Genomic DNA, 26,372 nt, shown 5'->3' with positions numbered 1-26,372 from the left:
GTAAGGAGGAGAAACTCCTTCATTGCATATTGATGAGAAGGATGCTGGTGTTGCTTGTATCCACTGGCATTCCTTAAATGCCACAGTTCTGGTCTTTCATACGAGAACTAGTCGAGGACTCGAGTCCCTTCCATTTTCCAAATCATTTCCTCTCCAGACTGCTGTCCCTGTGCATAATGGATTGCAACACTAATGTGCTCTACAAAAGGAACTCTTGGAAGATCTCAGAGGCTGCTGAAGAGCATTATGTGAGTTTACAACCATCCTGTAGAGAATAAGGCTATTTTTAACCTTTTCTGATTATTTATTTTTGAGTGCAGAGAGGGCTGTGGAGGGGCTGTAACCAACTATCTGCATACACTGTCTCTATGTGCACACACACTGACACATGTGGGGTAAAGGCATTGTTGTGTGCAGGGATATGAGAACACAGATTTGATTTTGAGCTGAGACAGGCTCAGAGAGCAATAAGAGGTAGATACTGAGCCTTGTCCCAAGTCAGGACTCCTTTTCTTTGCTCCTGAATCCTCACTGAAAAAAAAAAAAAAAATCATCATTTGGTGTTCTCCAGAAGCTGCTGAGTTCCCATGGGCTGGCACAGGTGTGTGGGTGCTCCCCACGGACATTTATGCCCAAGGTACCTGTCACTGGCCACAACTTCCAGGACATGTGGGAAATTTTGGCTTCTGGCCTGAGGTTGTAGAGAACATGAGTGGCAGAACAAGGAGCTGAGGCTGAGGCCTGGGGGTCCTGCCCCTTGTGACACTGCACAGTTCCCTCCTGAGGATCCATTCACCAGTGATCCTGGTGGCTTCCATCCTGCAGGATTGCAGCCCAGCATCCCAGACCAAGTAATCCTGAGGGATTCCATCCTGCAGGATTGCAGCCCAGCATCCCAGACCAAGTAATCCTGAGGGATTCCATCCTACAGGATTGCAGCCCAGCATCCCAGACCAAGTAATCCTGAGGGATTCCATCCTGCAGGATTGCAGCCCAGCACCTCCCCACTGCATCCCAGACCAAGTAATCCTGAGGGATTCCATCCTGCAGGATTGCAGCCCAGCATCCCAGACCAAGTAATCCTGAGGGATTCCACCCTACAGGATTGCAGCCCAGCACCTCCCCACTGCATCCCAGACCAAGTAATCCTGAGGGATTCCACCCTACAGGATTGCAGCCCAGCATCCCAGACCAAGTAATCATGAGGGATTCCATCCTGCAGGATTGCAGCCCAGCATCCCAGATCCAGTAATCCTGGTGGATTCCATCCTGCAGGATTGCAGCCCAGCACCTCCCCACTGCTTCCCAGAGCCAGTAATCCTGAAGGATTCCATCCTGCAGGATTGCAGCCCAGCATCCCAGACCAAGTAATCCTGAAGGATTCCATCCTGCAGGATTGCAGCCCAGCACCTCCCCACTGCATCCCAGACCAAGTAATCCTGATGGATTCCATCCTGCAGGATTGCAGCCCAGCACCTCCCCACTGCATCCCAGAGCCAGAAATCCTGATGGATTCCATCCTGCAGGATTGCAGCCCAGCACCTCCCCACTGCCTCCCAGAGCCAGTAATCCTGGTGGATTCCATCCTACAGGATTGCAGCCCAGCACCTCCCCACTGCCTCCCAGAGCCAGTAATCCTGAGGGATTCCATCCTGCAGGATTGCAGCCCAGCACCTCCCCACTGCATCCCAGACCAAGTAATCTTGAGGGATTCCATCCTACAGGATTGCAGCCCAGCATCCCAGACCAAGTAATCCTGGTGGATTCCATCCTGCAGGATTGCAGCCCAGCACCTCCCCACTGCATCCCAGACCAAGTAATCCTGAGGGATTCCATCCTGCAGGATTGCAGCCCAGCACCTCCCCACTGCATCCCAGAGCCAGTAATCCTGAGGGATTCCATCCTGCAGGATTGCAGCCCAGCATCCCAGAGCCAGTAATCCTGGTGGATTCCATCCTGCAGGATTGCAGCCCAGCACCTCCCCACTGCCTCCCAGACCAAGTAATCCTGGTGGATTCCATCCTGCAGGATTGCAGTCCAGCACCTCCTCACTGCATCCCAGAGCCAGTAATCCTGAGGGATTCCATCCTGCAGGATTGCAGCCCAGCATCCCAGACCAAGTAATCCTGAGGGATTCCATCCTGCAGGATTGCAGCCCAGCACCTCCCCACTGCATCCCAGACCAAGTAATCCTGAAGGATTCCATCCTGCAGGATTGCAGCCCAGCACCTCCCCACTGCTTCCCAGAGCCAGTAATCCTGAAGGATTCCATCCTGCAGGATTGCAGCCCAGCATCCCAGACCAAGTAATCCTGAAGGATTCCATCCTGCAGGATTGCAGCCCAGCACCTCCCCACTGCATCCCAGAGCCAGTAATCCTGAGGGATTCCATCCTACAGGATTGCAGCCCAGCACCTCCACACTGCATCCCAGAGCCAGTAATCCTGAGGGATTCCATCCTACAGGATTGCAGCCCACTGACTGGGGAGGATTTGGGAAGGTAACGAGCTCTGCCTGTTTGGCATCACCATCCAGCACCTCCTGTTGGACCCAACCCATTTTCTAGAGGCAGCAGGTTGGCAGAAGGGAGCCCTTGGTACACACCTCCAAGATACATTAAGCATCAGATGACTATTTAAAGGCATCTGCAGTAGAGAGTCATTCTTCAATCCCAGGGATTGAATTAGCACCATTATTTACTGGCCCACAGTGGCTTGGGCTCATTTTGAACACTTCTTCAAGACACTCTTGGTGTCAGGAGGGCAATCACTCAGAGAGCAGAGGAAGGTGACAGATGAAGATAAAACACTGTATAAACCACCGTGTTTCACTCAGCTTGATGCAACAGGGCCAGCTGGGCAGGACCAGCCAGGGCAGGGGGCAGAGGGGGTGGTGGGGGTGGCAACACCCAGAGCCAGCCCTGGCAATGCCAGGGTGGGATGTGGAGCTGGAGGTGCTGCTGGGGTGGAAATGGGAGAGCACAGCCCAGCTCTGCCTGAAGCTGAGGGTGTTTAACCTGCCCAAAAGTGGCCCCACTTCCCACCAGTGGGGAGCTGTGAAGGTGACAGAGCAGCAAACCTGTAAAGCAAAGGAGATGAGAGGCACCTGGTTTAACAGAAAAAAGCCACAGTGGAACTGCAAAACACTGGAACAGAGATCCCCATCCTTAGCCATCTTCAAATTCAGCTTGAAAAGGCCCTAAATAACCTCTGTGTCATGGAAGTTGGCCTTGCTCTAAGCAGATGGCAGCAGGAGGAAACTCCAGGGGTCCCTTCCAACCTGATTTCTTCTGCAGTTCTGAGTCTAGGACCACCTTCCAGTGCAGACCAGCTGCTTTCTCCTCATTCTGCTGCCCTTGCTCCTGCTGCTGTTACTCTCTGGATGGAGTCTGATACAGCCCTAAGCCTTCCTGTCCCCTGGAAGGACAGTTTGCCTCCATCCACTAAGAATAATTGAGACAGTTCAAGTGAATCTACCCTGGAACAATTGAAGCTGATGGGAAGTGCCTCATCCTCTCAGTCCTCACCCAGCAGAGAGCTGAACCCTCAGCCTGCTGCCCTCTGTGAGCACAAAACCACATGCCCAGGACAGCAGGTCAGTTTGTGATCTTTATCACAAACAAAAATACAACTCAGGTACTTGAGGAGTACAAATTTAATCCCTTTTTTTTCCATCCTGAAGGGATAGCAATAATGAAAGCTACTCTCTGTGTTGGTTGTTGGTCCCAACATAATAAGGAAATGATTTTGGGTGCCATCCCACCTGGAAGAGAGGAGGCTGTTGCTCTCAGGCACTGCAGGAATCCCAGGTGATGCTCTGGAAAGTGAAGTCTGCCCTGTCAGACTGTACATGAGATAAAACTGAACACACCTGACCAAAGCAGCACTGGCTCATCAGTGTAAGGGACTAAAGCCATATGAGCTCAGCTCTGCTGAAGGTGCAGTTCCCTAAACACACCAAACTGTGTGTCCTGAGTGCCCCCTTCTCATCCTCTTCATGGCTACAGAGAGAAAAAAGACTTTTCAGCAGCAGCAGAACAAATATTACAGGTGGAGGAGAAAGTCCAACTTGGATCAAACCAGTGAGTTCCCTGCCAATTCAATCACATTGCTGTGTGTGACCCAGTTTATTTCCATAAAGCCCAGAGGGTGGAAGGTCAGGCCCACTTAACTGAGGAAGGATTTGGTTGGTATAAGTCCCTTGGGTGGTTGTCTAATTGCAAAGCTTCAACAGAGGAGAGAGTCATGAAATATTTGGGTCTTGCGTGTGCAGCCATTTGGGTACAATTAGTGCCACTGATGTCAACACCATCCTGGTAATCACCTGCCAGGGATATGAGACACTTCAGAAACCTTCCTGTGACGACACATCCCTTATCTCAGAACACAAACCTCCCTGACTGGAGCGTGTCACCCGTGCCAGTGGCACGATGCCCCCCAGAGATAACCACTGCTGACTGCTCTGCAGCCACGTCAGTGCCAGGAGAGCAGTAAAGCTTCTTCCCCCTCAACCCAGAATAGCCACTGTGACATCAGGGAGGCTGTTCCACACCAGTGCTGGGCCAGCAGTGTGGGAGGGAAACCATGGCAAAGACAGTCCAGGTCAGGCCCACTCTCAGGTGTGTTGTCAGGGAAGGCTCTTGTGGGACTTTGGAAAAATTGAGCACTTTGGGAATGACAGACACAGCATGTGCTGAGCTGGGAGGGACCCCCAAGGATCACCCAGTTCAGCCCTCAGCCAGGCACAGGTCCATCCCCAAGAGTCACCCCCTGTGCCCCAGAGCATCATCCAAACACTCCTGCAGCTCTGGCAGCCTTGGGGCTGTGCCCACTGCCCTGGGGAGCCTGGGCAGTGCCCACCACCCTCTGGGGGAAGAACCTTTCCCTGAGATCCAACCTGACCCTGCCCTGGCACAGCTCCAGCCATTCCCTGGGTGGTGTCCCTGCCCTGGCACAGCTCCAGCCATTCCCTGGTTGCTGTCCCTGCCCTGGCACAGCTCCAGCCATTCCCTGGGTGCTGTCCCTGCCCTGGCACAGCTCCAGCCATTCCCTGGGTGCTGTCCCTGCCCTGGCACAGCTCCAGCCATTCACTGGGTGCTGTCCCTGCCCTGGCATAGCTCCAGCCATTCCCTGGGTGCTGTCCCTGCCCTGGCACAGCTCCAGCCATTCCCTGGGTGCTGTCCCTGGTCCCCACAGGGCAGAGATCAGTTCCTGCCCCTCCTCTGCCCCTCCTGAGGAAGAGGTGGAAGAAAGGCAGGAGATGAACAGAGGGGCTGTAGTGCAAAGAAGCAGCCTTGGCCATCTTCAAAAGGGAAAATAAAAGGACCTGTTGTAAATACAAAGAGCCACAAGGGATGGGTGGAAACATCAGGGCAGCAAGGCTGGGCATCAGCTGGGGCCTGATGCCAAAGGCTTTGATACCAAAGCAGGGCTTTGGTGAAGCTACAGGGGCTGTGAGGGACCAGCTCACACCCTGTCCCGTCACTAACCCAGCCCAGAACCTGCTCTCTGAATCACTGAGGGAACCTCCACCACAGCCTTTCTTCAAGGTTCTGTCCTGTTTCCCAAAATCCACAGATTTTCCACACTGATGGATAATAGGAGTGTGGCACAGGTCTGCTGAAGCCAAGGGGAGTTTTGGTGACAGCTTCAGGGGCTGGGATGTGGTCTGAGGGCAGGAACTTTGGAGTGGAGGGGTCTGCAGAAAAGGCAATGGGAAGAGCTGCCTCTTTCCATCAGTGCAGGTTGTACATGTGCAAAACTTCACTGCTGCAAATCCCCTCTCTGGGTGCTGCAAAGGAGACTTGCCTGCTCCATGTCCATGGGAATCTGGGGAAGAATGGAAAAGGAATGGCCAAATGGATCTGGCAGAGCACAGGGAAAGGAGCAGTGCCTGGCTGAGCTGAGCCTGCTAAAAGCAGAGCTGTGATGGAGTTGGTGGCAGAACTCCAACCCACTTCAGCATGGCCAGGATTTCACTACAAGTTCTCAAAAAAAGTGAGGTTAAACACTCCCCTATGCTCTGTTACCAACCTGGAAACACAGAGGAGTTGGTCCAAGAGAGAGGATTTATCCAGAGTGGAGCCAGTTCACCTGGAAAGGACAACTCTCTCCCAGGGACAGGGATTTCGGTCACCAGCCAGTCACACCCAGGGGGGCTGTGCATTATTGATGGCCTGGCTTGGCTCCTGTGCCCAGCCCTGCCTGCCCTGGCAGCTCCAGCCTCTGACCACACAGAGCTGGGGCTGGGAGGCTCTGGGAGGCTCCCACACTGCAGCCCTGGCAGCAAACAGCAGCTGGGAGGGCAAAGGGACTGCCTGGCATCAGCAACCCCCCCCGTGCTGCCTCCTGGGTGGTGACATTCCTACATTTGCAGGCTGGCAAAGCAAAGACAAGTTTGCAGGTGCTGCTAAGATAAGAATGGAATTTCTCTGGAGACCTTGAGCTGGTGCAGGAGCAAGAAATGAAGCTGCAGAAGCCCCACAGAGTAACACTAAAAGAGCTCTCTCATAAAGTTAAAATAAGTTGCATTAAGACTGTTTAGATGTAGCAATTTTGGGGGGTTTTCTTTTTTGGTATTTTATTTCTCAGTCCTTTTTGTCATGGGTTACAGTTCCTATGTAGTTGTGGAGAGAAGGGAAGAGGAGCAGAAGAAGGAGGGGCAACCATGTTTACATTAACAGTATTTAAACTGTTCTTGTACAGGAATATTTAAGTTTCAGGAGTGACTATATTCAGAATTACTTTTTCACACAGTTACTCACCATCTTAAAACCTACACACACCAAGCAAACTGTCCAACATCACACAGCTAGAGCTAATTATTAAGTAATAAATATTTCCCAAAAAGTGCTAGGAGTTGAGCTTCGAGGATTTTTGTGGGTCCCTTCCAGCTCAGCACATTCCCTGATTCTGTGACTGTATTCTATGATTCTGTGTCTGTGTGTACAAGAACAGGGGAATTCCTCCAGGGAGTTAAGAAGGGAAAAAACCAAAGCATTGGGACACCCTTCCAAGAGCAAAGATTTGCACTCAGAGTGAGTCTTCCTTAAAAATAAATACACAAGTTAAAATCAGATGTCTTCTGAAAAATCTCAATGCCAAACACGACAATTACTTGAGAAGGTCCTGGAACTTAACCTGATTTTAATGACAAATTTCAGTGAAAGCTTCATGCCAGGTTGTCCTAGTTCAGCAGGAGGGACCAGCTAACCCTGTGTGGGGGTGACCAAAGCTGTGTATTCTACCCCCTCTATTCATTCCCCAAGGACAATGGACCATTAGCAGCAGCTACCCAGGGAGTCATTGGCACCTTCACACCCAGCCTGAGGGGGGCAGAGCTGCCAATGGGCCATCAACGGTTCAAGGGCGGAGCTGCCAATGGGCCATCAACAGTTCAACACCCCCTGGCTCCAGAGTTAATCACCCATTGGGCGAGTCCCCGCCCAGGGGGAGGGACTGAGAGCTCCCTGAGGGTACATAAGTGGGGGATAAGAAGACTTTGGGACTTCTTGTTGGATCCAGAGCAGCAGCAGAACCTCGACAGGAGGAGATCACCGCTCTCACCCAGACCACAGCCCTCGCCTGCACCAACAGGTTTTTCTTTTCCTTTTGCTCCGGACTTGGGGGAGCCACAGGGGTCTCAGCACAAGGGCAAACAAACCCCCTTGGGTTTGTGCCCCAGGACACTGGGTTATACTGCTGGGGTTTTGTGAGTTGAAAGCAATTTCCCTTTTGTGTCAGTGTTGCTATTGTAATATTATTATTAAATTTTAGCTCTGACTTATAATCTCTCTCGTGGTGAGTTCATTTCCCTGCTGGTTCACCTTTAAACCAGCACACAGGTGTACCCAGGAGCAGATCATTACCCAGGCTGTGCCCACAGCACAGGCTGGCACCTTTCCCAGCTCCCTCTGCCTGGGGAACACAAAACCAGCACAGAGGTGACATAATTACCCCACAGAAGCACACCCGGTGCTGAATGCAGGTATGTGGAAAATGCATTTCAGCTGAAGTAGGAGAGAAGAGGTGTTAAAGTGATAAATAACAGGAAAGCAGCTGTGGCTGTGAGCTCATCATCTCCCCTGGCTTTGGAGGGAGGGGGAAGCAGCAGCTGAACTCCAAAGCTCTTGCCTTAGGTGCTTTCAGCTGTGATCAAGGGCAGTAAGTGGCAGCAGTGCTTACACTGCACATCTCACACATCTCACACATCTTTACACATCTCACACATCTTTACACATCTCACACATCTTTACACATCTCACACATCTTTACACATCTCACACTAATACACAAACTGAGTGAGTGTCCTGCCAGAGCTGGGATGTGGGCAAGGAATTTACTGCAGTGACTGAACTCACAACGTTCCTCTGAATGAGCCACCAGTGTGCCCAGGTGGCCAAGAAGGCCAATGGGATCCTGGCCTGGATCCAAACTAGCGTGGCCAGCAGGCCCAGGGCAGTGACCCTTCCCCTGGACTCTGCCTTGGGGAGGCCACACCTTGAGTGTTGTGTTCAGTTCTGGGCCCCTCAGTTGAGGAAAGAGATTGAGGGGCTGGAGCGGGGCCAAAGAGCAACGAGGCTGGAGAAGGGACTGGATGTGGCTCTGAGTGTCCTCTTAAACACCTCCAGGGACAGAGAATCCAACATGTCTTGATCCAACCCCACTGTGATCACCAGCCCAGGGCACTCTGTGCCCTGGGCTGGTGATCACAGTGGGGTTGGATCAAGGGTTGGATTTGATGATCTCAGAGGTCTCTTCCAACCCAACTGAGAAGAGCAACGAGGCTGGAGAAGGGACTGGAGCAGAAGTGCTGTGGGGAGAGGCTGAGGGAGCTGGGGGTGTTCAGCCTGGAGAAGAGGAGGCTCAGAGGTGACCTCAGCACTGTCTGGAACTGCCTGAAGGGAAGTTCTGGCCAGGGGGGGGTTGGTCTCTTCTCCCAGGCACTCAGCAATAGGACAAGGGGGCACGATGGGCTCAAGCTCTGCCTTAGAGGAGCAGGAAGAAATTCTTTGCAGAGAGAGTGCTCAGGCATTGGAATGGGCTGCCCAGAGAGGGGGTGGATTCCCCATCCCTGGAGGTTTTTCAGCTGAGCTTGGCCGTGGCACTGAGTGCCATGATCTGGTAAAGGGACTGGAGTTGGCCCAAGGGTTGGACTTGATGATCTGGGAGGTCTTTTCCAACCCAATCCATTCTGTGATTCTATGATTAATACAGCACATCCAAAGAGGAGGAACAAACATGAAGATTTTGTAATTAAAAGGTTAAAATTAATCTTTCCAGTGGATGTTTCTCCACAGAGAGTTGTTATACTGAGCAGAAAGTGGCCAGGGCAGCAAGGGCCAAAACCTGCAGTTAAACCATGACCAGGGGGACAGAGAGTGGCACAAAGGATGTGGTGCCTCCAGCAGTGCTGCCCCAGCATTGCTGAGGGAGAGGGCAGGGAACAGGCACCTGCTGCACTGCTGGGACAGCTCCTGGTGTCCCCTGTGCTCCTCCAGCAGCACCCCCCCAGCACCCCCCCAGCACCCACCCAGCACCCCCCAGCACCTCCCAGAACCCACCCAGCACCCCCCAGCACCCCCCAGCACCCACCCAGCACCCTCCAGCACCTCCCAGAATGCACCCAGCACCTCCCAGAATGCACCCAGCACCCCCCAGCACCCCCCAGCACCTCCCAGAACCCACCCAGCACCCCCCAGCACCTCCCAGAACCCACCCAGCACTGACACAGCACCCACCCAGCACCCCCCTGCACCTCCGAGAACCCACCCAGCACCCCCCAGCACCCACCCAACACCCACCCAGCTGTAATAGTTTGTCCCAGGCCTTTTCCTGGTAACCAGATATAAGTAGGGAGGGCCTTGTCTCCTGGGTATTCCTCACTCATTCTCTTCCCCTCCCATGGGATAAGAGACAGGAGACAGAGAGTTTAGCTCTCCTCAGTTTCCAGAGAAGGTGAAGGACAGACACCTCCCTGATGCTGCTCGGTCCCCTCAGCCACACAGAAGATCAGGGAAAGGGTGTGAGTGAGACCCCCTGCGTGGGAGAAAGGGGCTTGTTTTTCTTCTAAGAGTGGTGGTGGGATTTGTACCCTTTGGTTTTCATTTTGTCTCGTTGTCGACCCTGTTTTTCCCCTTCCCTTTTTTTTCCCTCCACTTTCCCTCTCCCTGTCATGAGTGCAACTTGTGTTCATATAATTGTAGACATTTAGAGAATATACATATGATGCCAAAGGGTTTTTGTTCTGATTTTCACATTTTGTAGATTTTAGGAACACAGTAGTTGTAGATTTTAGAGGGTTAATATTTCTAACAGTTTAATGCCTTTCTATCACTACCCCTGTCCCAGAACAGGGAGCTCAAATTCCTTTAGTTAATTAATCTTGTTTAGACTCCTTTCCAAGGTAGAGCTGAAGGATATCAGAAAGCCCACAGAATGAAACATAAACACAGGTCAGAGTGACCCAAAAGCCAGAACTGGATGAACTCCAAGAGACCTTTGTGTGCCTGAGGAAGAAGAGCTGATGAAGACAGAGGGTCCTGACGACCCCAGACCCAATTCCAGGGGTGGGACTGGGGCTGGACTGAGAAATGTGTAAAGCAATGATTGGAGGGATTTATTATAAAAGCCATGGAAACAAGAACTGGGACACATGGATGTCATCCTGTGTTCCTGTGGGCTGTAGGCCCTGTGTTATTAAAGGACCTTTACTTTTATCTTACCCTGCACTGACGTGGCTCAGAGTCCTGGTTTGGGGGGAGGGTCATTCAGGGCATCAATATATACATATATACACATACTGACATAGCTCAGCTTCTTTCAAGTTTTGTTTGTTTGTTTGTTTTTCCCCTCCCCATTCCTTTTCCCTGCTTTGAGGAGTGGGAGGAGAAGGGGGGATGGCTCGAGCTGGGGGCCAGGACAAAACCAAGACACCAGCTCAGCCCCTTCATGGAGCAAACAGGAGGCTCCTTGGAAAGAGATCCCAGAACCAAAGGACATGCTCAGCTGGAAGGGAACCCCAAGGACCATCCAGTCCAACCCTCAGCCCTGCACAGGCCCATCCCCAAGAGTCACACCCTGTGCCCCAGAGGATTGTCCAAACAATGCACCCAGAAAAGCCAACATGGGGTGCAGGGGGGAACAGGGAGCTCTGTTATTGTGTGGAAAAGGAACAGAGCACCATTCCTGATTGTGGAAAGAAGAGAAAATTGAACTAGCAGGTCTTGGTAGGTCTTTCACAGGCATGAAAGGCTGCAGGAATTGCAGTGAGAGCTCTGCAGATCCAGCTCCTGAGCCTGTTCCTGTTTGTGCTCGTGTATCCTGGAGGAGACTGAGGGGAGACCTCAGTGCAGGTGCAGCTTCCTGGGCAGGGGCAGAGGAGGGGCAGGCCCTGAGCTCTGCCCTGTGGGGACAGCACCCAGGGAATGGCTGGAGCTGTGTCAGGGCAGGGACAGCACCCAGGGAATGGCTGGAGCTGTGCCAGGGCAGGGACAGCACCCAGGGAATGGCTGGAGCTGTGTCAGGGCAGGGACAGCACCCAGGGAATGGCTGGAGCTGTGCCAGGGCAGGGACAGCACCCAGGGAATGGCTGGAGCTGTGTCAGGGCAGGGACAGCACCCAGGGAATGGCTGGAGCTGTGCCAGACCAGGGACAGCACCCAGGGAATGGCTGGAGCTGTGCCAGGGCAGGGACAGCACCCAGGGAATGGCTGGAGCTGTGCCAGGGCAGGCTCAGGTTGGATCTCAGGGAAAGGCTCTTCCCCCAGAGGGTGGTGGGCACTGAGCAGGCTCCCCAGGGCAGTGGGCACAGCCCCAAGGCTGCCAGAGCTGCAGGAGGGTTTGGGTGATGCTCTGGGGCACAGGGGGTGACTCTTGGGGATGGGCCTGTGCAGGGCTGAGGGTTGTCCCTTCCAGCTCAGCACATTCTGTGACTGATCCACAGGCACAAAGGCACCAACAGCACTCGGTGGACGAGCAGTGCTTTGAAAAGCAGATGAGTGCATCTATTTCTGCACCAAATCCTATGCTGTAGGCACAAGTAATGGCCTTTAAACTCACTGAAGAAAGCTGTAATCTCTCTGAAGAGCCCTAACTCTGAAGAGCCCTTGTAACAAAGGAGGTTGGGGCGAGAGTTGAACTGCAGCACAATATTACTGTGGAAGAAATCCATGTTTTTGTGCCTGGAGAAGGAGGTATCTGAGCCCTCCATGCAAGGCAGTGCACAGAGATCTAAGGAAATACAGCTTGCCCATGTGAGTAGAGGCAAAGGCAAGCACAAAAACCCCATGATCTCATTCCCCTGATGAAGTTCAGACCTTACGTGAAACAGAAGTTTTAAAAGGCACCTGATCTCCAAAGGCACAGAGATCAACTCTGAGTTAAGGGTATAAGGGATTACAAAACTAAAAGAAATAGAAGCTCAGAGCTAGACTGGATTCCCTTGACACCTTATGATGGAGGTTGCCTAATAGAAAAAGTTAATTGGCAAACAGAAAAATATCAAATAAATGGGAATTAGAGACACTGAAATGATTTGGTGAGGGCAGAGTGGTTTCTGAGTGGCCTCTCATAACAGGAGTAGTTCAAAGGGAAAGGAGAAGACTCAGGAGTATCCAGGGGAAGTCTGTGGCCAGGCAGCCCTTTAGAGAACAGACTCAGAGAGGAAAACATGGCAAAGAAAAGAGTTGCCAAACTTCAAACTGTGACCAGAACTTCAGTCTGAAGCGTTCCCCGTACCTGTAAGTGAAAAAAGGGGAAATATTTTGTGCAGGTACATGCACAGAAATGCACTCCCTGCCTGGGAAATTCATCCTGCAAACAGGACAAGATCCAGGACTTCTCCCTGCTTGGGAGTTACCCCACATACAACAGAGTGTAGTGCTGGTTTGAAACAGAACTAGTGCTAAGTAACTTCTCTGAGGCCACAAGTCTGTAGTGGGAGGTGACCTCACCCATGGCAGGGGTTGGAGTGAGAAGATCCTTAAGGTCCATTCCAACACAAACCATTGTGTGATTCTGTGGCTGTACCTTTTCCTTTGTAGCTTACTCAAGTCTGCTTGTGGACCTGCATTCTGTGCCTGTGAGAGGGACAGGGCACTTTAGAGAAGAGACTGATCAGGAACAAACAATACAAAGCAGCACCAGGAGCAGCTGAAAGCGAGTCTGAGTGGAGTAAAAAGAACTCAGAGCAGAAAAGAATATCAATGGAAAGAGACCAAAAGCAGCAGCAGATTCCAAGAAAGGAAACCTACAGTGCAGTACCCCTGGCCAGGTGTGTGTTGGCAGCACTTTTCCCCTGCCCCAGGGAGGTGAGAAGTTGGATGGTTTGACTCCAGAATGCCTGGAGGCAGAGCAGAGTCAGCTGTGACCCCCGATCCAGCAGTGATCCCTCACCCAGCTGTGATCCCTCACCCAGCTGTGATCCCTGAGCCAGCTGTGCTTCCTCACCCAGCTGTGATCCCTGGGCCAGCTGTGATCCCTCGGCCAGCTGTGATCCCTCACCCAGCTGTGATCCCTCACCCAGCTGTGCTTCCTCACCCAGCTGTGATCCCTCACCCAGCTGTGCTCCCTCACCCAGCTGTGCTCCCTCAGCCAGCTGTGCTCCCTCACCCAGCTGTGATCCCTCAGCCAGCTGTGATCCCTCACCCAGCTGTGACCCCTCACCCAGCTGTGACCCCTCAGCCAGCTGTGATCCCTCAGCCAGCTGTGACCCCTCAGCCAGCTGTGACCCCTCACCCAGCCGTGATCCCTGGGACCAGCTGTGATCCCTCAGCCAGCTGTGATCCCTCACCCAGCTGTGACCCCTCAGCCAGCTGTGTTCCCTCAGCCAGCTGTGCTCCCTCAGCCAGCTGTGATCCCTCACCCAGCTGTGATCCCTCACCCAGCTGTGACCCCTCACCCTGCTGTGATCCCTGGGCCAGCTGTGCTCCCTGGGCCAGCTGTGATCCCTGGGCCAGCCGTGCTCCCTCACCCAGCTGTGCTCCCTTAGCCAGCTGTGATCCCTGGGCCAGCTGTGCTCCCTCACCCAGCTGTGATCCCTCACCCAGCTGTGATCCCTCACCCAGCTGTGCTCCCTCACCCAGCTGTGATCCCTGGGCCAGCTGTGATCCCTCACCCAGCTGTGCTCCCTCAGCCAGCTGTGATCCCTCAGCCAGCTGTGCTCCCTCACCCAGCTGTGCTCCCTCAGCCAGCTGTGCTCCCTCACCCAGCTGTGATCCCTCAGCCAGAACTAGCAGAGCTGGAGAGAGGCCGCGTTCAGGAGCTCCACAGGCTGAGAGCAGCTGTCCTGCAGTGACCTCTCAACAGGCACAGGGCTCTGAGCCGTGGGGAGGTGCTGCCTGCAGGAAGAGAAACCTTCCTGCCCTCCAAGGCAGCCTCCCACCCCCCAGGGCACAGCCTGCCCGGGCCTGTGGACAAACAGCACCATATCACCTGCATCCTGGGGAAATTCAGAGCTGGGGGGGTGGGAAATAGCACGAAATGCATCGACTGAACAGTGGTCTGTGCATGGGGAAAGGGTGTTTTTTATAAAACCAGTCATTGCTGCTATTCACAGAGCAGGAGATGTAAAGGCAGGAGCCAAAGAGAAGAGTAGCACAAGGATCTTTCCCCTCTGCAGAAACACTCAGACTGTAGTTGGACCAAGGTCTGGACTTGATGATCTCAGAGGTCTTTTGCAACCCAGTGTATTCTATGATTCAATGCAGGAGGTGCCTCTCCCTTCAGCCCTTCACACCCCTCAGACACAGTCCACATGAGGAAGACAACCTTTAAGCAGGACACAGAGCTGGTTTGCTGGGAAAAATCCCGGTGCTGCTTCGTAGCAGCTCCAGGAGAAGAGCTGGGCTTCCATCAGTGTCCCAGGGACAGCTGTCTCCCTCTGCCTTCGGCTCACCATGTGGGCAGCACTTGGAATATTTCAATCCCTCCCTGCAGACTATAATCAGGGTCAAATCTGTGCCTTTCCAGCTCAGCAGAGAGCAGTGGCTGCTGCTGAGAGCTAAACAGGGGTCAGGGAGCCATACTACTATCTGTGAATTATTTATGCACTGCAGCCTGGGGATGTGGGGTCATGGCCACGGGAGGAGAATATTCTGGGTCATCCCTCCTTGCTACAGACAAACATACCCAGCTTTGCAAACAAACAGCTGATATTTCCTGTTCAAAAATTCCTTAACTCATTCCCATACCGAAATAAAGCAAATACTCTGCCCACTTAAGAAAGGCTTGAGGAAAAGCCTGGCACACTGGTGTAAACTCACCATGGTCACAAATGCAGCCACAGAGCAACAGCACACATCATATTGCTGGGTATAACTCTCAGAGATATTGCTGGGTATAACTCTCAGAAATATTGCTGGGTATAACTCTCAGAAACCAGCCCCAGCTTCCACCTGGAGCTCAGCAATAGTTCTGGCTGTGGAACTCCAAAGCAAATCCAGCCAAGAGGTAATTCTATACCATCAGGCTGAACGATCCTATAGCCATTCAAAAATCCCTTCAGTTTAAAGCATTACAAGCGTTCCTGTAAAATATGAATATTTCAGCTGCTGTTTTTCAAAGCTCTTCCACTTACTGCTCTGAGAAACGAGTGTCTCAGTCAGTGCCACTGCTGAGCCCAGATCCCAGCAGTGCCTCTGCTTTAAAGGGACGTGGTAGTGCCTGGAAACAAGAGCTGCTTCCAGCTCGGAGCTGCACATGCACATTCCGTGCACAGCCAGCCTTTCATTTCACAGGAGAGTGACAGTTCTCCAGTGAATTTGGAAACCCTCCTTCTATCAAAAGGCATTAAATGAGCCCTGCCTCCCTCAAAATGTTCTTTCTGACTGAGTTAATAAGGATTTTCTGTAAAATCTGGATGAGAAACGAGCAGAGAAATAACATCTACACACAGCACCTCTAACCAAGCGTTTACGAGGAAATAAAATTTACAGTGTGATTTTGCTCATGGTGAAGTGCAGGCAAGTCTTGATTCATCTTCCCTGGGTGTGGGATCCTGGTGCCAAGGGGCTGGTTCCAGCCCTCTGTGACACTTTCTCTTTGTTCTGCTGCTCTCCTCATCCCAGAGGTTTCACTGGGATGCACACTGAGGTTTAATGTACTCACCACCACTACGGGGAATTATTCTGGATGTTACACTTCACTCCCATTGACACGACCTCAAACAAAGAGAAATATCTGACTACAGCCTGGTTTCCTCCTTCCCTTTTACTCCTCAGCAGCTGACAGAGACAAAGACAAACCATTCCACTGCTCATATTTACATTCTGCTTAGAGCACTCAGAGCATTTTTCCTCAGACTGATGCAGCCCCTGGCACTTCATAATATTTAAACCATCGTGCAATGTTGATCAAGTTCAGGTAACAGAGCTCTGAAAGGTATAATCTTTTACCAGCTACCATATTATAGAAGTCAATCAACTCCTTAAAATGCTCTGGAAGTCAGGTTTCCCAAGCACTCAATCTGCCATTCATGCTTCTACACCCAGGTGAATCATTTCACCAGAACTTCTCTAAATAAAGCAAAGCAAGCATCAAAGAAATGAAAACATCAGGAATAATCCAGACGTGTCTGGCAAGGCTGTCTGTGATCCTGAAGGGTGAAGGATTCAGCCCTGTAGCACGTTGGAGCTGGAGCAGAAGTAACATATGGGCATCCAACCCAGATTTCCAAATTTAGTGTGAAGATAAGGCCCAGGCAAAGTTGCCTGGAAGCCAGAATTGCTGGGCAGCTGGGGAGCCAGCCCTTGGTTAACAGAGTGCTGAAAGGAGCCTCTCTGCTGGCCAAGCCACTCTCAGGACCCTTCGCTACCCACACGCAGCCGGGGACAGCTTTTAACACTGTGGAGGCATTTCCCTGCAGGGACCAGGGGCAGATGGGGTTTGAGCTGGAATATGTGGGCCAGGCAAGTGGAAACCAGCTTTATGTCTGTCCTCACTGCAGGCACGTCCATTCTCAGGGAGGAGTCTGAATAAAACCCATCTTCCCAAAGAAATAAAAACTGCGTCACTCATCTCTTTTTCTTTGTAAAACCCCACAATTTCTTCCCCCAGTTAACAGCTGTTGGAGTTCAGCCTTAAAAACATAGTCGAGGATTTTAATAGTTTGGACTAAAAAAAATCCTAATTGAAATCATTTTTATGCAGCATTATCTGCCAGAGATAGTCTTTCCCCACTCATGCTCACCACTGCTCTCATAAAGAAGCCTCTCACCAGTTTTTACGTTCAGACATAGGAAGCTTTTGGATTCACAGCACGCAAGGAGCACTCATCATTTGGAGGGACTTTTTCATCATAAAATAAATATGAACTGAGAGAGTAGATGCATTTGTCCAAAATGAGAATTGCTACAGCAGCCTGAGCTGTTGCTTGGGAAAGGGATTTTCTCTGACACGTTGAGTGTTCTCTGTTATCATCATGATGTGTAAAACACTGCTGAGGGGACCCCGAACTGCTCCCTGCACCAGCGAGGACAGAGTTAGCACTATTTAGAGGGAATGAAATGAGAAATAAAGAGGGGAAGATGCAGAGCTCTCCCTGCCACCGGCGCTTTCCCACACAGCGCCTGGCACCACGGGCAAAGGCACCATCCAGGGGACACAGAGCCATCCCCTCCGCACTTCCTAAACTTGTCCTGGCCAGGCCAGGCAGGGCAGGACCCGCAGGGGGGCCCGGGGAGCTGTAGGGGAGTGCCAGGGGCAGGAGGGGGGTGTCGGGAGAAAGAGGATGGTACGGGGGGCAGAAAGACAGGAGGGAGGGATCGGGGGCCAGGATGGGTGTGTCGGGATGGTCGGCGTGCAGGAGGGGGTGTCAGGGCGCCCGAGTGCAAGAAGGGGGTGCCAGAGGGCAGGAGGGAGGGCGAGGGGTGCTGGGGAGCAGGACGGGGGTGCCGGGAGTGCCGGGGGGGCAATAGGAGAGTGTCGGAGGGCAGTACGAGAGTGCCAGGGGCAGGAGGAGGGTGCCGAGGGTGCCGGGGGGGCAATAGGGGAGTGTCGGAGGGCAGCATGAAGGTACCAGGGGCACGAGGGTGTGCCAGGGGCGAGGGATGTGCTGCAGTGCCCAGGGGCAGGAGGGGAGTGTCGGGGGGCAGGAGGAGGGTGCCGAGGGGTTGGAGGGGGGTGCAGGGGGTCGCGCCCGGGTACAAAGCGGGATGCCGGGGTAGCAGGGGGCAGAGGGGGGTGCCGCGGGTGCCGGGGAGCCGAAAGCGGCTCCGCGGGGAGGGTCGGGCCAGTCGCTCGGCAGCGCCGAGCTGTCCGTGGTGCTGTTCGTGGTGCTGTCCATGGAACTGTCCGCGGTAACACCCGCGGAGCTGTCCATGGAACTGAGCGTGGAGCTGTCCATGGCGCTGCCTATGGAACTGTCCGCGGTACCGCCCGTGGAACTGTGCGCGGAACTGCCCGCGGAGCCGGTGCTGAAGCCACGGGACAGCCGAACGGGGCACCAGGACAGACCCCGAGGGGGGCAGTGGGAGGGGGGCGGGACGGATGGCCCGAGGGTTGGGGGTATCCCTGATAGGACCGTACAAAGGAGGAACTCCTGGACATAGGATGGAAAAAGAAAATCCTTTGATATGTGATGCAAAGAGGGAACTCTTGGACAGCCTTTGCAAAGGGGACAACCCTTGGATGAGTGACTCAAGGGGGGACCTCTCAAAGTGATAGCACAATGGAAGATAATTTGGGCAGATGGCATAAAAGGGGAGCCTTTAGACAGCCATGGCACTGAGGAAATCCTTGGAAGGGTGGTGCAGGGGGAAACTCATGGTCGGCCAGGGCAAGGCATAAAGATTTGAATGGGTAGTTCACGGTGGGAGAACCCACAGACAGCAGTGTAAAAACTGAACCCTTGGACAACCAGTTTGAAGGTGGAATTCTTGGAGGGCTCATGCAACGGGGAAACTCTTGGACAGGCTGCACAGATGGGCAACCCTTGGATGGGCGGTTGAAAGGAGAACCCCTTGGATGGGTAGTGCAACGAGGAAACCCTTGAACAGACTTTGCAAAGGGGGAACACTCGGAGAGAGGCTGTCCCCGGACAGAAGGGGCACTGGAAGCAGGGGAGGGATCGCACCTGTGTATGTTCATCTCCCGGGGCGGGCGCCGTGCCTTGTCGTAGGCCACCTTAGCAAAGACTCCGGCGATGAGCACGAAGGCGATGGCCCCGCACGAGATGTAGACGGTGGCGTTGGTGCTGTCCTTGTCCGGGTCGTACTTGTTGGCGTCCCCGTCGCTGCCGTCGCCGCCGTCGGCGGGCAGGGCGCCGCTGGCCGTGGTGGGGTGGGCCCACTCGGGGCTCTTGTAGTTGCGGCACAGGCTCTGGTTGAGCTTCTCGGCGCGCTTGTTGCAGCAGAAGCGGTAGAAGCAGGTGCCGCAGCAGTAGCGGAAGCCCGTGAGGCTGTTGTTGCACTCGAACTCCTTGTCCCACTGCCCGCTCACGTCGTAGTACCCCCAGCAGGTCTCGTGCGCCGGGGCCGCGCCCCCGCCCCCGCCGGGGGGTGTCCTGCCGCCCCCCGCGCCCCTGCCGCGCCCGGGCAGCGCCGTGGGGGCGGCCCCGGGCCCCGGCAGCGTCTGGTTCAGCAGCTCCCTGCCCGGCTTGGGGGTCCGGCGCGGCGCCGCCGCCCCCTGGGTCCGGTTGCCCTTGGCGCGGGGGGGGCCCGGCCGCCTGCGCGGGCGGCGGCAGCAGCGCCAGCAGCCGCAGGGACAGCAGGAGCAGCGGCAGCAGCAGCAGGTGCCGCGGCCCCATGGCGGGGCGAGCGCGGGGCTGGCGCGGGGGGCTCAGCGGCCGCGGCGCTGCCCCATGGAGCGGGGCGGGGGCGGGGGCGGGCCGGGCCGGGGGCTGCTCAGCGGCGGCGGCGGCTGCTGCCCGGTGCCCGGCGCTTCATGCCGGCGGAGCGCGGCTGCAGGCGGCGGGTCCCGGCGCTGCTCCGGACAGGGGCTGCGAGAGACGGGGAGAGCGTGAGGAGAGCGCCGCGCCCCGGGCGCCCCTGCCCGCCCCCGCCCGCCGCCCACCGCCCACGGCCTTACCATGCCGGAGCGGGACTGCGGCGGGGCCGGGGCTGCCCGCGCTCCCAGCGCGGCCGGGGGCGGGGCGGCGCCGGGCCGGGAGCCGAGCAGGGGCGGGCACCGGGCCGGGCCGGGCCGGGCAGGCACCGCCCCCCGGCCGGGCCGCTCCGCTCCTGACATCACCGGCACCGGCACCGGCACCGGCACCGGCACCGCGGGCAGCCCGCACGGCCCCGCACCGCGCCGGGCACGGACACGGACACGGGCGCGGACATGGGCACGGACATGGCCATGGGCTCGGGCATGGATACGGACCCGTCGGCTCCCGGGAGCGCAGGAGCTCCGCGCGGCTCCGGCGGGGAGAGTGGGAAGGGACCCGGAGCGCTGGGCAGGGGCAGCCGTAGGCACTACAGATTTGGGTGGTGCGTGGCCACTGTACCTGTCCCTGGGGACATGGTCCCTGCAGGGATGGGCAGGAATGTGATCCTTTAAGGTGTATGTGGCCACTGTACCTGTCCCTGGGGACACGGTCCCTGCAGGGATAGGCAGGAATGTGATCCTTTAACGTGCATGTGGCCACTGTACCTGTCCCCGGGGACATGGTCCCTGCAGGGATAGGCAGGAATGTGATCCTTTAAGGTGCATGTGGCCACTGTACCTGTCCCCGGGGACATGGTCCCTGCAGGGATGGGCAGAAATGTGGTCCTTTAACGTGCATGTGGCCACTGTACCTGTCCCCAGGGACATGGTCTCTTCAGGGATGGGCAGGGATTTGGTCCCTATAGGTGTATGTGGTGTGTGGCCCCTGTATGTATCCCTGAGGATGTGGCCCCTAAAGGTGTGTGTGGCCCCTGTCCCAGGGGACATGGTCCCCGCAGGGATGAGCAGGGATCTTGTCCCTAAAGATGTGTGTGACCACTGTCCTTGTCCTGGGAATCAGGTCCCTGCAGGGCTGAGAAGGCACATGATCCCTATAGGTGTGTGTGGGGGTGTGGTCCCTGTCCCTGGGGATGAGGTCCCTGGAGGTGTCACTGTCCCTGTCCCTGGGGATGAGGTCCCTATCGGTGTGTGTGGGATGTGGCACCTGTCCCTGGGGATGAGGTCCCTGCAGGGCTGAGAAAGCACATGATCCCTATAGGTGTGTGGGAGGGGTGGCCCCTGGCCCTGAGGGTGTGTGTGGCCCCCGGCCCTGGCCCTGGCTCTGGGGATGTGGCCCCTGCAGGGATGGGCAGGGCTATGGTGTCACTGGATCAGCTGTCAGTGCAGTCCCTGTGGAGGTCCATGGTCAGCAGCCCCTCACGGGCTCAGAGGGGCCATGGTGGCTGTAGGTCTGCAGTCTGTGTGGTCCCTCAGAGTGTGTGCCCTGGCTATTGCTCCTGTAAGAGTTTGTGGATCAATGTGGGGAGGGGAATAAGGTCCCTTTGGAAGTCTGAGGGCTCCATAGACACAATAGATGTGTGTGAGTGTCAGGGCTGCCCTGGACATGTGATATATTCCCTGTCAGTGGGTGTGGGAGGTACAATCCTCATGCATGGGTATGAGCAGAACCTATAAATGTGCACGGATTGTTTGGCTTGGGGACCCTAGGGACACCTGCAGCCTCCTGGGGTTGATGGAATCCAGAGGTCTGTCCCACTCAGCTCAGGGGCAGAGCTCCCTCACCCCTCCAGAATCAGAATCACAGAACATCCTGAGTTGGAAGGATCCACAAGGATCATCAAAGTCAACTCCTGGCCCTGCACAGGACACCCCAAGAATCCCACCACGTGCCTCTAGAAGGTTCCTGTCCCAGGGCAGCACAACCTGGTGCTGGACAGACATTGTCCCCGGGGCTGTCAGGCCCCACCAGGGCCATGCTGTACCCCCTTCTCTGCCACCCCTGCACAGGGACAGGCCCCCAGGCTCCACAGGGATTGCTACCCCATTGGCACCTCACTGAGCCCAGCTGAGTCCCTGCAAGGACTCAGGGTGGAGAAGGTGACACACCCTACCCCAACCTATCTGAGACACTCCCCACTTCTAACTGGTTCCCCTCCTGGGCAGCTCTGGGCGCTGCAGGAATGGGCTGGCAGTGCCCTTGGCTGGCTATGCCCAGTGACCCAGGCACAGCCACCATAGGTTTGTGTAAGGCACTTTTGAGCAGGATTCCTTCAGGCACAGAAGGTTTTGCTGCTGTGAGCCATGGCCACCAAGCCAGAATTTCCTCAAAGTCCTGGTGCTTCCCTGTGTCCCATCACAAACTAAACTAAAGCCTTTACAAACATTTCCTGAAGACGTCCAAGGTGCTGCCAGCTGGAAGGACACACAGAGGACAGCAAGGAATCACAGCAAAGGGAGCACAAGAAGATGAGAGCTGCAGTGATGCCCTGTAGCTGCAGGCAAGCAGTTTTCAGGAGAGTGGGGAATGCAGTGTAGGGGAAAGTGGATGGGAATGGGAGAGACATCCCTAAAAATGCCCTGCCTTGCACCCTCTGAATCATTCCCTCAAGCTACCAAGGTTTGCCTGCCCACAGCTCATTTTATAACTCTCTTAGAAGACCCCCAAGGGGGTGGGAAAGAAACTTTTATCTCTGCCATCAAAAGCTGCTCAGATGCTGGGGGACACCTGGAGAAATCAGGTGATGGCTTCATTCCTCAAGAAGACCCATTCTTCCATGGCCCAAACAGTACTGGTTTAATGGAAGTGCCCAGGTACCCCTGGTAAATCCATGCCAAGATGTCCCAAGGCTTCAGCAGTCCCTGACCCCAAACTCAAAACTGAGGTCTAGGCCCACTGTGGCCATGTGGGCACCCAGATGGCATTTTGAGCTGGTTTAATGCATATACTCTTCTGACCCCTGAATAACACGAGCCCAACTCCTCTGTCCTCCCCTTGATCTCATGGGTGACCTCCAAAACCTGACATCAAGGGTCATAAAGCAGATGAGACTGATGCTGGGAGGCTGCCTCAAAACCTCTGGGCCTTCTAGCACATCCTCATCAAATTCACCACAGAGAGCACCTTTAGCCCTGAGTTACCTCAAAACTCTGTCCCTGCTTCTCCAAGGCAGGTGCTCTGCAAAGTGAGGGAAGCCTCAGGGTGGAGCAATCTGTGTCCTTCCCTCAGCTGGTCGGTCCATGCACACCCCTACAGGACCCAAGGTCTCTGCAGCAGCTCTGCTCAGGGCAGGAGAGAAAACCCAGCACCCTCTCCCAGGTGGGCAAGGCCACTGCCAAGGGCAATCCTCAGGGACAAGATCCAGAGTTTCTGAGGCACATAGAACAGACACTCCTCTGTCCTTACACTAAATGTTACGAGGGCACAGAAAAAGCCCAGTGGAACTATATCCCTGGAGAACAGCACTACAGGTTAAATATTGTGCCCCATAGAATATCTGGGGTCTGAGACTTGCCTTTGGTGTGTCTGCACAGCCTCCAGAGCTGGCTGAGACTTGGACTCCACATGCTCCTCTGATCCCAGCAAGGCTTTGTCACACCGAGGTGATGATGAAACACTCAGATGCCTTTGCCTCCTGCTGCTCAATTTATCAGCACCAACAAGCTAAAGAAGGACAGAGTCTCCCTGGATATCCGGTATAATCCCATTGCCTTGCCTGGAGCCAAAATACGGGATAGAAAGAGCTAAAGCAAATGTGAAAAGAAGGAAACAGTCCCCGAGGAGCAGTGGAGGATTTCTGGGACTTTCCTGGGATTTGAAGCCGCGTTGCTGGCTGTGGAAGGAAGGGACGAGGTGTTTGCAGAGGAAATGCCTGTGCTGCACATCCAACCCTGCCCAGGGAAGCTCACTCTGGTGACAGCTCCTCTCCCCAACTTCAGCCCCACCTGGGAGTCCCTCCAAAATCTCCAGCACTTTCTCTTTTATCTCACGTCCCATCCTCCCCGGGTTGTTTTTGGCAGCCTGACTGTTTCAGAGCTGTTTTCTTGTTTATCTTCTTTGCCGGGTGCTTTCATCTCTCTCCCGGAGCTGCCGCGGCTTCAGGCAGCGAGGGGAAGTGCAGGCTCAGAAACTCCTGCTCGATCCAATTCCTGCCCTTTAGCCCCTTTTCCTGCCACTCCTTGTCGGCCTCTGATGACTTTGTGAGGAGTTTGTAATGAGTCTGATGTGCTCAAAAGCTGATTCTTCCTCGTCAAGGGATTAAATTGTGACTGTGAATCTTCATTAAAATGAGCCCAGCACTTTGGACCTAATTTTTCTTCTAAAATTAACGTAGCTACAAAAAGCTAATAATAGGAGTTTGGGGGATTGTTTTTATGAAGCTGGATTCGTTCTTGCTTGACTGGGTATGGCTGGATCCCGAGTTTGTCATCAGAGGTCTGTTTACTCCCAGGTACAAGGCAGACAGTGAATGGAAAGCAGGGAAATGTGGGGGGAAAGTGCAGTGAGAGCAGGCACAGAGACAGCAGGGCCTCACACACAGCAGGGTGGGCAGTGCCAGATGTGATCAGCTTCTCATGCAGCTTCCTGAGCAGCTGCCTTAAAACAAAGGATGAGAACCTACCCCAGAACAGGGACATTTCATCAGCTTTTACTGGCTGGTTGATTCTCTGGTGCCTGAGAGAATATTGTGGGTTTCTTGTGGAGTTTGAGGAGCTGTGATACTCTTGCCCCATGGGCACAAGCTCTTTCTGTCTCATTGCTCTCATTCCTTGCCCACCATGGCAGTGCCTGTCCCCATCCGTGCTGTCCTGTAGCTCTGGTGTGGCTCATTGTGCTGGTTTAAAGGTAAAGCAGGAGGAGAAATGACCCCAATACAAAAGAGATGACAAGTCAGAGTTACAATTTAATAACAATATTACAATAAATGCAATGGCACAAAGAGAAATTGGGTTTAACCCCCAAACCCAGCAGTCTAACCCAGCCCCCTGGGGCACAAACACAGGGGGGTTTGGTGGCCCCTGTGCTGAGCCCCACGTGGTTCCCCCGAGTCCAAAGGAAAAGGAGGTGAAAAACCTGTTGGTGCAGATGATGGCACAGTCTGGTGGAGAGTGGGGGGCTCCTCCTGGCCAGGGTCTGCTCCTCCTCTGGATCCAATAAGTGGTTCCCCAAGTCCCCAAAGGCCAAGATTGTCTCCCCTGAGGTTTGGGTGGGAGCCCCCAGTGCCTCCCCCAGGGCAGGGAGTTCCACACTGGGGGATCTGACTCTGGCAGTCAGGGGGGATTTTGGAATGGTTGCTGGCCCATGGGCAGAGCTGAGCCCTCAGGTGGGTGTGGAGGTGCCAAGGAGTCCCTGCAGGGCGGTTCTCCCAGCTCCTCTGCCAGGCTTCTTTCCCAGCCAGCTCCCAGCCTGAGGGCTCAGCTGTGGCCTGGGCAGCTGCTGCCAATGGGCCATTGGGAACAGTTGCTGGGCAATGGCCCAGAGGGTTTGGAATGCCCAGCTTTGGGCACACCCACACAGGGAGAAACTGGGCCCACCTGCTGAACTGGGACACTCTGTCCTCGGGGCATTCTCTGCCCTCTGTTATGTCTCAGAGTAGGAACAGGGAGGAGGTGCCAGGCCATGAACAGATGTGTGTGTGCACAGCTTTTCAGACAACCTTCCACCTGTGCAACGTGGGGACCAAGGTGCCCCCAGCCTGGACAGCCAGCATTCCTGGGACAGTGCAGTGACCTCACTGATGTGTCAGCAGGCACAGCCTTGGCCAGGCAGTCCATCAGAGCCCTCCCCTGGCATGGCTAGGTGGGCCATCTGCAAACAGAAGACAAAGAAACTTCTAGAGCAAAGGATTCATTCCTCATTATTTATCCAGGTCTGCTTACAGAGAAGTCCTCAGGAAGTACTTTTACCTCTGTGCTTCTCTAAGTCCCAAGGTCCTGTTGTAAGGGGAATGGTGTCTCCTCCTAGCAAACACTGACCAGCCAGACCCACAAAGTTCCTCCAACAATGGTCTATGCCTGCACAGCTCACACATTTGTTTTCTACTGCTTTTCCCTTTCCTCCTGGCTTGAACTCCTCTAAAATGCACTTCCACAACCAACAGTAGTGTGGGGGTAGAAGAGGCACTTTTTTCTCCCTCCATATGTGGAAGATCTGCAGAAAGAGAGCTCTAAGCTCACTCCTGTAGCCCCCTCTGAGCTGACAGAGACCTGCTTCCCCCCAAAAGAATTCACCTGGCAGCACCTCTACACTTTGTGCAATCTTGTGATGTCATAGCATAGAATCATGGAATGGTTTGGAATGGAAAGTACCCAAAAGCTCAGCTTATTTCACCCCTCTGCCATGGGCAGGGTTACCTTCCCCTATCCCAGGTTGCTCCAAGCCTCTTCCAACCTGGCCTTGGACACTCCCAGGGATGGGGCAGCCACAGCTTCTCTGGGCACCTGTGCCAGGGCCTGCCCACCCTCACAGGGAAGAATTTCTTCCCAATATCCAA

The 26,372-nt window shown here is 54.5% G+C and overlaps 1 protein-coding gene across 1 annotated transcript in view; it reads right to left on the bottom strand.

Annotated features, from left to right (window-relative positions):
* SHISA6 (shisa family member 6) overlaps positions 1-20,085 on the bottom strand; it is a 323,659-nt gene extending 303,574 nt beyond the window's left edge. Inside the window, 3 exon segments of the mRNA XM_071573776.1 lie at positions 19,070-19,653; positions 19,655-19,933; positions 20,023-20,085. Of these exon segments, the coding sequence (XP_071429877.1) occupies positions 19,070-19,653; positions 19,655-19,741 (671 nt within the window). The 5' untranslated portion in view covers positions 19,742-19,933; positions 20,023-20,085.
* Between the last annotated feature and the right edge of the window lie 6,287 nt (positions 20,086-26,372).

Source organism: Pithys albifrons, chromosome 19 (assembly GCF_047495875.1).
Source record: "Pithys albifrons albifrons isolate INPA30051 chromosome 19, PitAlb_v1, whole genome shotgun sequence".
NCBI lineage: Eukaryota > Metazoa > Chordata > Aves > Passeriformes > Thamnophilidae > Pithys > Pithys albifrons.
The sequence above is the reverse complement of the archived record's forward strand: the minus strand, read 5'-3'. Positions and strand labels throughout refer to the sequence as shown.